The 14,609-nt window shown below is 40.9% G+C and overlaps 1 protein-coding gene across 1 annotated transcript in view; it reads left to right on the top strand.

The window, feature by feature from the left end:
* The window catches only part of LOC140194063 (macoilin-like), a 136,173-nt gene that overhangs the window by 62,177 nt on the left and 59,387 nt on the right, over nucleotides 1-14,609 (top strand). Inside the window, exon 3 of the mRNA XM_072251448.1 lies at nucleotides 11,413-11,554. Coding sequence (XP_072107549.1) covers nucleotides 11,413-11,554 — 142 coding nt within the window. The remainder of the gene's footprint in view (nucleotides 1-11,412; nucleotides 11,555-14,609) is intronic.

The following is a 14,609-nucleotide window of genomic DNA, read 5'->3' as shown; positions in this document are numbered from 1 at the left end:
GTATGAAACTGGAGTTAGGCTACGTTTGGAGTATAGTGTGCGGTTCTGGTTGCACCATTATAGGAAGGATTTACCAGAATGCTGCCTGGATGGAATGTATTCGCTATAAGGAGTGATCAGACAAATTAGGGCCATTTTCTCTGGAGCATTGGATGTTGAGGGAAGACCTGGTAAAGTTAATGAAATTATCAGAGACATACATAGGGTTTGATAGCCAGAGTTTGTTCCCCAGCGTGGAAAGCCAAATGTTTGATGCCCTAAATGAAGAGGGGGAATGTTTAGAGTAGTTTTTTTACACAGAGGACTGGGTACCTAGAACTAGCTGCCACTGGTGATAAAAGCAGACATGATAATGGAGTTTATGTAGGCACATGAAGGTGCAGCGAGTGGAGAGATACAGATCGCGTTTAAGTAGATCGAATTAGTTGGATCTGGCATCATAAGAACTTAAGAAATAGGAGCAGGACTAGGCCACATGGCTCATCGAGCCTGCCCTGCCATTCAATAAGATCATGGCTGATCTGGCCTTGGACTCATCTCCACCTACCTGCCTTTTCCCCTTAACCCCTAATTCCCCTACTAAAATCTATCCAACCTTGTCTTAAATATACTTACTGAGATAGCCTCCACTGCTTGGGCAGAGAATTCCACAGATAATCATCTGTTCTCCTAACTATGCTATCCTCTTTGACTACTAAATTTCTCTTCCTCCTCCCCCCACCACATGAATATGCCTGGGTAACTTGGACAGTTTGCACTGTCCCCATCCTGGTACCAGTACAAAGATACGTTGTAAATGGAATCTCTGAAAGGTGATTGAACTATTCACCAGTTACTGAAGATGAAAAATCTACCTCCATGTTATTACAGAGTCATAGGAAAGTACAGCACAGAAACAGTCCACCATACCCCTGCCATCCATGTACCTATCCAAACTTCTCTTCAACGTTGAAATAGAGCTCACAAGCACCACTTGCAGCTCATTCCACATTCTCATAACCCTTAGCATGAAGAAGTTCCTCCTCATGATCCACTTAAACTTTTCACCTTTCACCTGTGACCCATGACCTCTCATTGTAGTCCCACCCAACTTCAGTGGGAAAAGTCTGCTTGCATTTATCATATCTATACCCCTCATAATTTTGTTTACCTCTATCAATCTCTCCTCAATTTTCCATATTATAAGGAATAAAGTCCCAACCTATTCAATCTTTCTCAGATCCCCCAGTCCCGGCAACATTCTTGTAAACTCTCACTGTACTCTTTCAACTTTCTCTTTCCTGTAGGTAGGTGAACAAAACTGCACAGAATACTCCAAATTAGGCCTCACCAATGTCTTATACAACTTCAACATAACATCCCATCTCCTGTACTCAATACTTTGATTTATAAAGGCCAATGTGCCAAAAGCTTTCTTTACGACCCTATCTACCTGTGCCGCCACTTTCAAAAAATTATGGATCTGTAAATCCAGATTCCTTTTATCTACTACACTCCCCAAGTGCTCTACTGTTCACTGTGCAAGACCTTTTCTGGGTTGGTCCTACCAAAGTGCAACACCTCACGCTTGTCTGTATTAAATTACATCTGCCATTTTTCAGCGATTTTTCCAGCTGGTCTGGATCCCACTGCAAGCTCTGATAGACTGGGGGTGTGTAGTGAAGAGAGAGGAAGTCTAAATCTTGGTGCAATCCCCAAATTTGCCAATCCAGTTAACCACATTATCATCCAGCTCATTGATATGGATGACAAATAACAAAGGACCCAGTAGTCCATTAGTTACAGGCCTCCAGTCAGAGAGGCAACTCTCTACTACCACTCTCTGACTTCTCCCACAAAGCCAATGTCTAATGCAGTTTACTACCTCATCTTATACGCCAAGCGACTGAACCTTCTTGACCAAACTCCCCTGCGGGATCTTGTCAAATGCATTACTAAAATCCATGTAGACAACCTCCACTGCCTTGCCTTCATCCACTTTCCCGGTGACTTCCTCAGAAAAACTCGATAAGATTGATTAGACATGACCATGCATGAAGCCATGCTGACTATCTTAAATCAGTCCATGTCTATCCAAATAGTCATATATCCAGTCCCATAGAATACTTTCCAATAACTTTCCCACAACTGATGTCAGGCTCACTGGTCTATAATTTCCTGGTTTATATTTAGACCCTTTCTTAACAGCGGAACAACATTGGCTATCCTCCAATCTTCCAGTCACTAAGGATGATTTAAATATCTCTGCTAGGGCCCCGACAATTTCTGCACTTGCCTCCTGCAGGGTCCAAGGGAACACTTTGTCAGGTCCTGGGGATTTATCCACCCTAATTTGCCTCAAGAGAGCAAACACCTCCTCCACTGTAATCTGTATAGAGTCCATGAGGTGGATGTTGTTTTGACGTACTTTTATAGACTGTGTCCATCCCCACTTCCTTTCTGAATCACAGAGACCTGATTGCTGTGACCTTCCTCTGCGAGGCCATCCTCCCCAGCTACAGTATCCAAAGTGGTATACCTGTTGTTGAGGAGGATGATCACAGGAGTATTCTGTTCTGGCTCTTTAACACCTTTCTCCTTCCTGAATGTCACCCAGTTTCCTGTGACCTGCACCTTGGGAGCAACTACCTCTCTATATTTCCTATCTATCTCTCCCTCATAGAGCAATTGCTCATTGAACAATCTCTTCCCGATTGTCGGGTCCATTTCAGTTTTAGGCTAGCACCATTCAATCTTGCCACATAATTGAGAATTGACAAAAATACACAGTACCGACTATTAGTGCTACTAAGCAAAGAATTATCTTTTGTCATTTATAATGTTAAGCAGATCATTGAATGTGGTTCTAGTTTAAAACAGACTTTCAACCATTTATTTTTAGTTTAATCAATTAATCAGGTTAGTGGTAGAGGCTAGAAAGAAAATAAGCATTTTACAATATGTTAATTAGCTGTCTAACTATCAGCCTCGGTACTTTAGTAAAGTTATGACAAGAATAATTCAATAGCTACGAAGGTTTTATTTAATAGAGGTATAGCTAGAATTTTGAGCTAATTTCCCTGAAGTTGGAGCTGCAGAGTACCTGAAGAAAAGCTGTCGCACTCTGGAATTATGGTGGCTCTCTGAACACCAATGGCTTTTTCTTCTACTTGTCAACTTCTGAAAGCCTCCTGGAGCTGTCTCTCGTGGAAGTGGACTAATATTTCTCTGGAACTGTAGTGATGACGTGTCAGAAACGTATGCTTTTATTTGCTGATATCACCACAGGCCATAGACAAAATACTAAATTAAAGTTGGATAGTGGTAAAACCTGACTCAGTGGATTTGAATAATGATTGTATGCTGTGCAGATTGTGACTGGAGTAAAGATAATAGCCCAAGGCAATTGGCTTTTAATCAATGGGGAAAGAATGGGTGATTGTTTACAAAACAGTGGTCATCAAATTTTCATTGACATGGGTAACTATCCTCTTTATAAATGTTTAACTAGTGAAGCTCTTCATCCAAAATGACATGTCCTGGTACCTCACTTGAATAAACTACTAAAGACAACTAGAAATAGGGAAGAATTACATGCTGTTTTATAATTTTCAAGAAGTATGAAGGCTGTTCAGTGTAATTTTTATGATTCCACAATAGCAAAATCTTATGTGATACCATGCATATATTTTGTTCTTTTTTTCTACAATCACTTAAAATAAGATTCTCCATTAAATCATCATAATTATGCAGCCATCATTTCAGCTCCGGTGGTTATTTCCACTGACATTAAGAATTTGAGTTACATCTTTATCCTTCAAAAAATTTATAGTCCATTCAAAAGCGCCTATTCAACAAAAAGAAAACACATATTTGCTTAGTTATAAAGAGCTATAATCAGGACAAGAACTTACTCATTTCTCTTCAATGAATGTTGTTTCAGTTCAAAAATGGTATCATCTCAACTTGCCCTCATTGAGAAGTGACACAAGTTATGAAAGTAATAGCAAGTTCACCTCACTGCACTGTGTGCAGGTGAGATTCTGATTTTCAATGGTATTTCAAAATATATCTGAGAGGTCATGAATTGGAATTGGTTTATTACTGTCACATGTATGGAGATACAGTGAAAAGCTTGTCTTACATACTGTTCAAACAGATCAGATCATTACCTTTTGCAATGAGGTAGAACAAGGTAAATCAATAACAATGAAGAATAAAGCGTAGCAGCTACAGGGAAAATGCAGAGCAGGTAAACAAGATGCAAGATCATAACAAAGTAGGTTGTGAGATAACGACTCCAACTTATTGTACTAATTTTATAACAGTGGGGTAGAAGCTGACTTTCAGCCTGGTGCTTTCAGATTTTTGTATCGTGTGTCCAATGGGAGAGGGAAGAAGAGAGAATGTTTGGGTGGGTGTGGCCTTTGATTATGTTGGCTGCTTTACTGATGCAGTGAGAAATAAAGACAGAGTCCAAAGAGTGGAGGATAGTTTCTGTGATGTGCTGACCCGTATCATAATGCACAAGTTTCCAGAGAACAGGGGAACATACATCCCCAACACATCCCTTGTCCTGATGGCCACTTTTGTGCATGGCCACATCTAGCTGTGTGTAGCACTAAAGTAAGCAAGCTCCATGTGCTGAGGTTCTATCTGACCTGGTGTTTTGAAGGATAGGCTTGCCTTTGTTCTTATGTGATATCCAATTTAGTTGTATAGAATACAGTGACAACTATACTACCTGTCCTTTCAGAAAAATACTTTTGACCACGTCTACCAGGCAGTGGTCAGCATGAAAAGGCCTGCAAGTATTGTGGGGTAGGAGCGCAATGGATCCTGTGGTATGGTTTTCCAAGCAGACTGCCAAAACCATTTGGCAGAATACTACATCGCTGGAAATCACCAACAAGCACCAAGACCAAAACCTCACGTGCCTGGCATTGAGAAGGGCATTCCCATCAAGTCCTTCCTATGCAGTTGGCACCTCAGCCACCGTGCACTCTGCTTTTGGGATGGCTTTGATGAGCACGAGGCAGTTGCCCTTCTCTTCATGGACCGTGTATACGCAAAGAAGATCTCAAGGGTCTTCCACAAGCAGCTACATGACAGCAGACTCTGGTCCATGGGCTGTTCCCAAGGATGCACCGAGAGACAAAAATGAAGTGCTGTGGGTTGTTTATCAACTGGGTGAAAACACTTTTTTGGTCTGCCCAAAACCTGTTGAACTTCCAATCCAATGAGATGACCATGACAGAATGCTGCCCACTGGCAGCAATCAAGGCCTTTGATTCGTAGGAGATTGCCAGAGAGCCACATGTGCAGGTACTGTTAGCTGATGTGGAGATCCATTTATCGATGGTGACGTAATTGAACAGCAGCTGGTGCCTGGCTTCTGGACATTGGACTGAGGGACTTGTGGTGATCTCTCAGGGAAGAGAGAGTGTGAGGCTTTTGGCTGTGTTGTGGAGCAAAATCTGACTTTGTCTGAGTGTGAGGTGTTTGAATTTCATGTAATATTAGCTGGATTAGCTGGATTGCTTCTTCCTCTTGCTGCCACCTCAGCATGAACCAGGATGGCTTTCTGGATTCCTAAATAGTGTTCCTCCTCGTCTGACCAACACACCTGGAGCTGCAGCTGAATGCCCACTGTACCTGTACTCTTGCTACAGCTACCATCAAGCTAGCTATGATTTCACCAGCCACTGCTGGGAATGACAGCTTCGTGCTTAACAGTACAGACGTGCTTAACAGTACTGATGTGCCATGGCATCCATCACTACCATCTACAGTAGTTTCACCTGGGGCTGGTCACATGTGAAGCCTGTCCCCGAAGTATGTGCTAAGCCATTAAACAGTGCAGTAATTGGTGGCTGAGCACTACAACCATATGAATGGAAAGAAAATGTACATTTTCTGCATTGCTTGCACAAAGACTAGTGGGTGTGCTGCCATCTCAGTGTATGTTTTTCGTCACTTATCCTATTTACCTTCTTATGGGTTCAGTTTGAAACCCATCATTGATCTAGATGTTTTTCCAAACCTAACTGGGTGTATCAGTATGTCTATCCAACTCCATCAGTTTTGGTACATCGCAACAAGTTTACTAAGGTTTATACCAGTGGGTAAATAAACTGAATTTAACTTTATAGAATCATAGATTCCTAGAGTAATATAGCATAGAAACAGACCCTTCAGCCCAACTGGTTTATGCCAACCACAGCATCCTCCCTGTTAGTCCCAGTTGCCCAAGTTCCTCCCGGAAACCTCCAAGCCCTTCCCCCTCTATGTACCTATCCAAATGTCTCTTAAATGCTGCATTGGTACCTGCCTCAACCACTTCCTCTGGCAACTCATTCCAAGTTACCTCTCAGGCCTCCTAAATCTCTCTCCTCTTATCTTGTATTAGCACCCTCTATTTGGAATGCCACAACCCTGGGGAAAAGACTTTGACTGTCCACCTTATCCATACTCCTCATGGATTCATAAACTTCTGTGAGGTCATCTCACATTCACCCACACTCCAAGGAACAAAGATCCAATGTGGCCAGTCACTCACTATAAATCAGTCCCTCTGGTCCAGGCATCATTCTCATGAACCTTTTCTGCACCCTCTGCAGAATGACAATGCCTTTCCTATAGAAGGGTGGCAAAAACTGTACATGATACTCCAAGTGCGGTTTCACCAACAACTTGTATAGCTGTAACATAATCTCCCTACTCCCAAGCTCAAAGTGCCCTCAGCATGCTAGCAACCTTCTCTACCACCCTGCCTACATGCGCAGTCACTTTCAGCAAAATATGCTCTTGTACTTCCTGGTCTCTCCGTTCCACTAAACTTGTTAGTTCCCTTCCATTCACTGTATGGGTCCTAATGTCCAAAATGCAACACCTCACACTTACCCACATTCAAGTTCTTTTGTCATTCCTCAGCCCATCTCCTCAGCTGATCAAGGCCTTTGGTAATTCATTATAACCTGCTTCATTATCCACTAATTTAGTATTGTTATCTATTTAATATTTCAGTAATATTTGAGTAATATGTAAATATATTGTTTGAATAAACATTCTTGTTTATTTAAATAATTCATTATAGGTTATATGTAAAAGAACATGAATAGCATATGTCATCATGCCACTACATACGTCGTAAGTGCGCACTTCACTAAAAGTGAAAACGAAGTTTACACGTATCATTCAGGCTCCTTTGTTTTTCTTTCAATTAGTTTTACATTGCAGAGTTACAGAATATAAACGGTGGCTACAAAGAAGTTTTAAATGAACCTGAGACGGCTACCTACTTGTTAAAGCACAGCAAGATACTAGAATAAAAAAACTCTGCAGCACATGTCTTTTCAGAAGAGGGAGAGAGAAAAGGCTGTGTTAAAGAAAAGGGCAGAAAACAGACAAATTCATGGGTTCATAGGCAGTGAGTACCAGGTGATAATAATCATAAATAAAGAAAAAAAAGCAGAAATGGCTGGCTACATTGGAAAGATGGACGCATTCAATTGCACAAGAGATCACTGGAATATGTATACTGAATGAATTGAGCAGTATTTTAAAGCAAATGAAATAGTCAATGAGAAGTGAGTGCCAGTTTTGCCAAGTGCATTGGGTGGAAGGAGTTCATATACACCAGATCAATGTAGGTTTTAAAGAGAAACTTGCAGAAAATGCAACAAAGCAGGACATATTTGTCAGACAGACAAAAATAAATGGACTGCACAGAGAAGAAGAATAGATAAAAAGACAAGTTGCAGTTTCAATCTGCAAGCTGTTGATGAAAAATCTAACAATGATGGAATTGGACGCTGGCTTGTCTGTTTTGATCATTCCACAATATGAGTTTGAATGACATTTGGATATTGGCACCAATGATATATGTAGGAAAGGCGGGGAGGTCCTGATGAGAGATTTTAGGGAGCTAAGTAGAAAACTGAAAAACAAGACCACCAGGGTAGTAATCTCTGGATTGCTGCTTGTGTCATGTACCAGTGAGAGTAAGAATAGGAGCATTTGGCACATAAATGCATGGATGAGGAACTATGCAGTGGGCAGGGGTTCATAGTTCCAGATCATTGGGATCTCTTTTAGGGAAGCTATGACCTGTACAAAAGGGACGGGTTATACCCAAACCCAAGAGGAGCCAATATCCGAGTGGACAGGTTTGCTAGAGCTGCTAGGGAGGGTTTAAACTAATTTTGCAGGGGGGTGGGTATCAGAGTGATAGGGCTGAGAGTGGGGCATTTGATATGTAACTAGATGCAGTGAGACTGGGGAGGAAGAACAGGCTCATGATAGGACAAAATTGCAGTCAACATCATGGTCTGCAATGTACGAGGGGCTACAAAATTGAAACGGTTCATGAATACAGGATTGAAGGAGTTATATTTGAATGAACGCAGAATATGGAATAATGTAGATGAAGTTGTAGCAGAGATAGAGATTGGCAGGTAGGACATTGGCAAGTATCACTGAATTGTGGCTGAAAGAAGATTATAGCTGGGAGCTTGGTATCCAAGGATAAATGTTGTATCAGAAGGACAGGCAGGTAGGCAGAAGGGGTGAGGTGGCTGTGTTGGTTAAAAAAAAATGAAATCAAGTCCTTAGAAAGAGGTGACATAGGATTAGAAGGTGTAGGTGTAGTCTACAAATTACAATGGGAGATAGAAAATGCAGTCAAAAGGGCAACGTTATGATAGTCATGGAGGATTTCAATATGCAGGTAGATTGGGAAAATCAGATTGGTGCAGGAACCCTGCAAGATGGCTTTTTAAAGAAGCTTGTTGTTGAGCTCATGAGGGAATCAGCTATTCTGGACTGGATGTTGTGCAATGAACTGGAATTGATTAGAGAGCTTAAGGTAAAGGAACCCTTAGGAGAAGTGATCATATGATAGAATTCACCCTCTAATTTGAGAGGGAGAAACTAAAGTCAGATGTAGCAGTACTAAAGAGAATCACAGAAGCATGAGAGAGGAGCTGGCCAAAGTTGATTGGAAGGGGACACAAGCAGGAATGACAGCAGAGCAGCAATGGGTGGAATTTCTGGAAGCAATTCAGAAGGCACAGGATAGATGCATCCCGAAGAAGAAGTATTCTAAAGGAAGGATGACACAATGGTGGCTGACAAGGGAAGTCAAACCCAATATAAAAGCCAAAGAGAAGGCACATAATAGATGAAAAAAATAGTGGGTAGAGGTTTGGGAAGCTTTTAAAAAGTAACAGAAAGCAACTAAAAAAGTCATAAAGATGGAAAAGATGGAATATGAAGGTAAGCTAGCCAATAATATTAAAGAGGATACCAGAAGTTTCTTTAGATATATAGAGAGTAAAAGATTCTAGAGTAGATATTGGACTGCTGAGGAGGTAGTAATGGGGGACAAGGAAATGGTGGATGAACTGAATTAATATTTTGCATTAGCCTTCACTGTGGAAGACACTAGCAGTATACTGTAAGTTTGAGAATGTCAAGGGACAGAAGTGAATGAAATTGCCATTACTGTGGAGAAGGTGCTTGGGAAATTGGAAGGCCTGGAAATAGATAAATCACATGAACCAGATGGTCTTCAGCCACCTCATTCAGAACTCTGGAGTGTAGATCATCTGGTTCCCGTGATTTACCTACCTTCAGACCTTTCAATGTCCCAAGCACTTTCTCCCTATTCATGGCAGAGTTCTGAAAGAGGTGGCTAAAGAGATTGTGGAGGCATTAGTAATGATCTTTCAAGAATCGCTAGATTCTGACATGGTTCTGCAGGAATTGGAAGTGGCAAATGTCACGCCACTCTTCAAGAAGTGAGAGAGGCAGAAGAAAGAAAACTATAGGCCAGTTAGTCTGACCTTGGTGGTTGGGGGTACTTCAGGACACATGATGAAATAGACCAAAATCAGCATGGTTTCATTAAGGGAGAATATTGCCTGACAAATCTGTTGGAATTCCTCCAGCATTTTGTGTGTATTACCTTGTAAATATATTGTTTGATTAAGCAATCTTGTTTGTTGAAATTATTAGTTACTGGTTATATGTAAAATTACATGAATGACATATGTCATGACGCCACCATGTCGTAAGTGTGCAACTCGCTGGAAGTAAAGTGAACTTTACGGGTATTTCTTGGGCTCTCTTTGTTTTGTTTCAATTATAGTTTGTAACTCCTAACCATAAAACTAACAAGTATCATCAGAAAACTTGCTAATTGTGCCATTTACGTTCACATCCGAATTATTTGCATTGCTAATAGATAATAGAGGTCCAACATTGACACCCCATTATTCATGAGTTTCCAATTAGAGACATGACCTTCAACCAGCACCCTCTGCTTCCTATCATTGAGCCACATCTGAATCCTGAATCTCCCTCACTAACAACTGTTGAATAGCATGTGACCTAATCTTCCAGATTAGCCTGTCCTGAAGGACCTTGTCATAGGTCCATATGGACAACATCACTTGCCCCATCTTTATTTGTCCTGTTTATTTATCCTTGATGACAAAGGTTCATCTGACATGACCTCCCACGCACAAAACCGTGCTGACTCTTCCTATTGAGGCCACTGAGCTGGGGGCCTAACACACTTGGGGCCTAAACACAGTTTTAACTTCTAATTGTGCAAGTTTCAAATTATACCAAAACTGACAGTGAAACATGTGATGAAGAAAAATACTGAATATGACCTTTTAAAAATACAAACGTTTGTAGTTTTAGTGTAATGACAAAAGGATTAATGAACAATCTTGCATTTAAAGGTCCTTTAGGACAGAATCATAATAATAAGTAACACACATAAAATGCTGGGGGAGCTCAGTAGGCCAGGCAGCATTTATGAAAAAGAGTAAACAGCTGATGTTGTGGGCCAAGACTCTTCATCAGGACTGGAAAAAAGGATGAGAAGTTAGAGCAAGAAGGTGGGGGGGGGGTGGGGGTGTGGGAGGACGAAGTACAAGGTGGTACAAGGAACATATAACATTGAGGTCCAGCAGAAAACAATGAAAGTCGTGTACAATTATCCTATCATGGGCTATTTTCTTTTTAGTGGTCACTTGTAAAGTGGGGATACTTTATTCGATTACACCTCTGTTGGTGTAAAGTATCAAATTTACCTTTTCAGAATGTGTGGTAAAATGAAAAACTGGAGTTAGGATTAGGAATAAACATAACGAGGTGATAAGATTCTTCCTTGTTTCCATGGCTGTAAAGAATCATACCTTCTCCTTGTGGTTGTGGAGTGGCAGACTGGAAAGGTGGAGATGGGTTCTAAAAACGGGTCAGGTCTTTCCAAATAAGCTTTGGGCCAGTTACGCCGAGAACTCAATATGAAATTGCAACTGAGCCTTTTAATTATCATTCAATGTGTGGTTGTAAACGGTGCATTACTGTTGGGGTTGAAATTGAATCTTATGACTAATTTATTCTCTTGTGATTTTATAGTGTAGTCACCTCTCTGAAATTCCTTACGATCTGGACACTGATACTGTTGGCAGATTTCATCCTTGAGCTCCGATTTGAATATTTATGGCCAGGTTGGCTATTTGTCAAAGGGGTGTATGATTCCTCTCGATGTCAGGGTCTTGTAAGTATAATTTAGCCCTTTATATTTTGAATACAGATTCAAAATAATTACAATGTCTCTGCTTGGGGTCCTATATATGGCATTGTATTTGCCGTTGGTAAAATAATTCAAAATTTAACTATCGCTCTTGAATCTGATTCTATGTAAAGCTATTAGGTGTGTTACTGTGATCCTAGTAAATAAACTACTGCTAATAGTTATATTATCCAGTGTGGAAAATCTAATTTACATTTCTTAGAAAATGATATTTATTGGTAAATCATCTACAAAGATGCTGGTTGTTAAATTACAAGGAGGGGGACATATGGAATTGTTTTATTAAAACAAGCATATTGTTCTAACAGTCATTTCTTTTTAGTATAATGATTCAGTTGCAACATTTTTCTTCAGATCTCGTGGTTTTTTTCTTGCTTTTGTTTTACCTATGGAGATTCTTAACTTTATATTTTTGAAATTCAAATAATTATTTTAAATGTTTCAGAATAAGTTATGATACAAACTTCTGGTTAAGGTCACGCTACTGAATGTGTGTAACAGCTTTCTGGTAGTCAGAAAGTTCTGAAATCTGACTAAAAGCATCACAAAAGATACCTTTCCTGAGGTAAATTGTGTAAAATTATTGCCGTAAACAGGTAAGGGGTGAGCGATGGGGAGGTGAGTTTGCGGGATGAGCCGAGATGGTATGTTGCAGAATCATTGCAGATGGCGTTCCGATGCCAGTACAGCTGGCCTGGGAGAAAGGTTGGATCCTCTGGGCGCTGAAAGGAAAACCTGGGGCCTGGGCAAAGGAGATTTGATGCACATACAACTGGCCCATGTGTGAGGTTGGATCGCTCTGGGTGCCAAGCTGATTTGCGGAGCTTGAGAGCAGCTTTAGGGTGGGTGACAAAATCTGAGCCCAGACCAAGTCACTGGGCGACATAGTCTAGGCCCGGATTCCTTTGCTGCAACAGTGCCTGGGTTCTAGTACGAGGTACAATATGCTGTTTAAACAATTTAAGTGCTGTCCCAGTTTGGAGGCGAGTGCCGATTTTGCTCGCTCTCCGCAATGTTCTCTCCTCTCTCCAGGGTACCGGAGCCCTTCACTGTTCTATCGTTTGGTCAGTTTAAATGCCAGCCCAGATAGACTGGAAAGCCAGGGTGTCAGTGGGACAAGAGCCGATTTTTGCTCTTTCTCCACGATAGTCATCTCCATGGCACTGAGGCTCTGAAGACTGCCCTGGCTGCTGTGCTCCATGCCCGATAATATGATGAACTGATCTGCGAGGCTTTGGGCCTACTCTGGGCGGCTGGGGGATTCGGATCTGAGGACTCAGTTTAGGTTCAATTGTTTGCATGATTTGGATTGTTTTTTTTTCTTTCTCTTATGCATCGAGTGCTGGTCTTTCATTTTTCTTTTTATCCTTTTTTTCTGTAATTGGGTTCTTTCCAGTTTCTTGCTTTGTGCCACCTGTGAGTAAGGAAACCTCAGGGTTGTATAATTTGTACGTTCTTTGATGATAAATGTTCATGAATCTTGAACTTGAAATCTGAGATGCTCAAATTTAACTTCACCATCCATAAGACCTCCTTGCTCTCATTTTATTTGAAGTTTCACAAGTTTTGTCACAGTATTGGCCCAAAGCAGGCATGTGAAGGTGTAAATTCACATCAACTTGTCTACTCAATTCAAACACAACTAAGATACCCCCACCATGGTCCAGCCTTCAACTTCCTTACATTTGTGGAATTGTGCCAAAAATTGAAAATTTATCCCAGTGATTAGTCAATTAAAAAGCATTTTTATGTATTCAAACTCACAAAACTATTCCTTTCAATTAATGTTCCAAATTCTGAATCATTATCAGAAGTGTGCAAATTCCTCTAATTATGGTCTAATTAATGTTTACACAATTGTAATAGGAGTTTTCTGCTCTTGCATCTTACAGTAATTCATTTATATCTCCTTATAGCTTCACTTCCTTCCTCTCACACTGTCCTTAGTTTCATCAGCAAACTAATTAACTGAGCTTTTATAATTAAGACCGAATCATTTATGTATGACAAATTTCTTTAGCCTCCTAAGGAAGTAGAGGCCCTGATGAGCTTTCTTGGCTGTGGTGTCAACGTAGTTGGGCCAGGAAAGGATATTGGTAATGGCTGGGATTTTCCTTGACCTTATCTGCCAGATCTAAGTCACTTGTCTCTGATCTCCTAAACCCCGTGTATGCTTCCTCCTTCTTCTTGACCAGAGGCTCAATACTTTTGTCAAACAAGGTTCCCCGGCATTTGCCAGGTTTACCCTTCATTCCAACATGGGTATGCTGCTTCTAGACTTTGATATCACACTGTTAAAAAAATTCCTACTTGCTTTCCCTTCAAGCAGGCTCACCCAACAAGTTATAATCTCCCATTAATACAACACTATTATTCTTATAACTACGAGTAATTTCTCTTCACACCTGCTCCTTAAATTCCCACTGACTATTGTGGGGTCTATCACACAGCCCCACTAGAGTGGCCGTTGACCTTTTGTTTCTCAGTTCTACCCATGACACTTCACTGGATGACCGCAATAGGGTTGTCATCTCTATGTTGTGCAGTTATTTCCTCCCTTATCAAAAGAAAACACCCCTCCTCATTTACCTGTACTTCTGTCATACCTGTCATATCCTAGAATTCTAAGCTGCCACTCCTGTTCTTATTTCAGCCACGTTTCTAATATGGCTATAATATCCCATACCTTAGAGCCAATCCATATCCATGTTTGTCCACTTTAACTGTTAATCTACATGCATTGAAAAAAATGCAGATTAAATGTTTGTTTTCTCCCTGCCTTTACTGTGCATCTAGTTATCCTGAATATGCTTGTTGGCTACCATGGCTTTCTCCTGCTCAGTGTCCCAACCCCCTGCAAATCTCAGACCATAGGACATAGGGGCAGAATTTGACCCATTGAGTCTACTCCACCATTCAGTCATGGCTGTTCCTTTTTTTCCCCTCCTCAACCTCATTCCCCGGCCTTCGCCCTGTATCCTTTGATACCGCGTCCAATCAACAACCTATCAATCTCTGC

Source organism: Mobula birostris, chromosome 2, assembly GCF_030028105.1.
Source record: "Mobula birostris isolate sMobBir1 chromosome 2, sMobBir1.hap1, whole genome shotgun sequence".
In the NCBI taxonomy this organism is placed as follows: domain Eukaryota; kingdom Metazoa; phylum Chordata; class Chondrichthyes; order Myliobatiformes; family Myliobatidae; genus Mobula; species Mobula birostris.
This window is presented reverse-complemented; position numbering and strand designations above follow the sequence as displayed.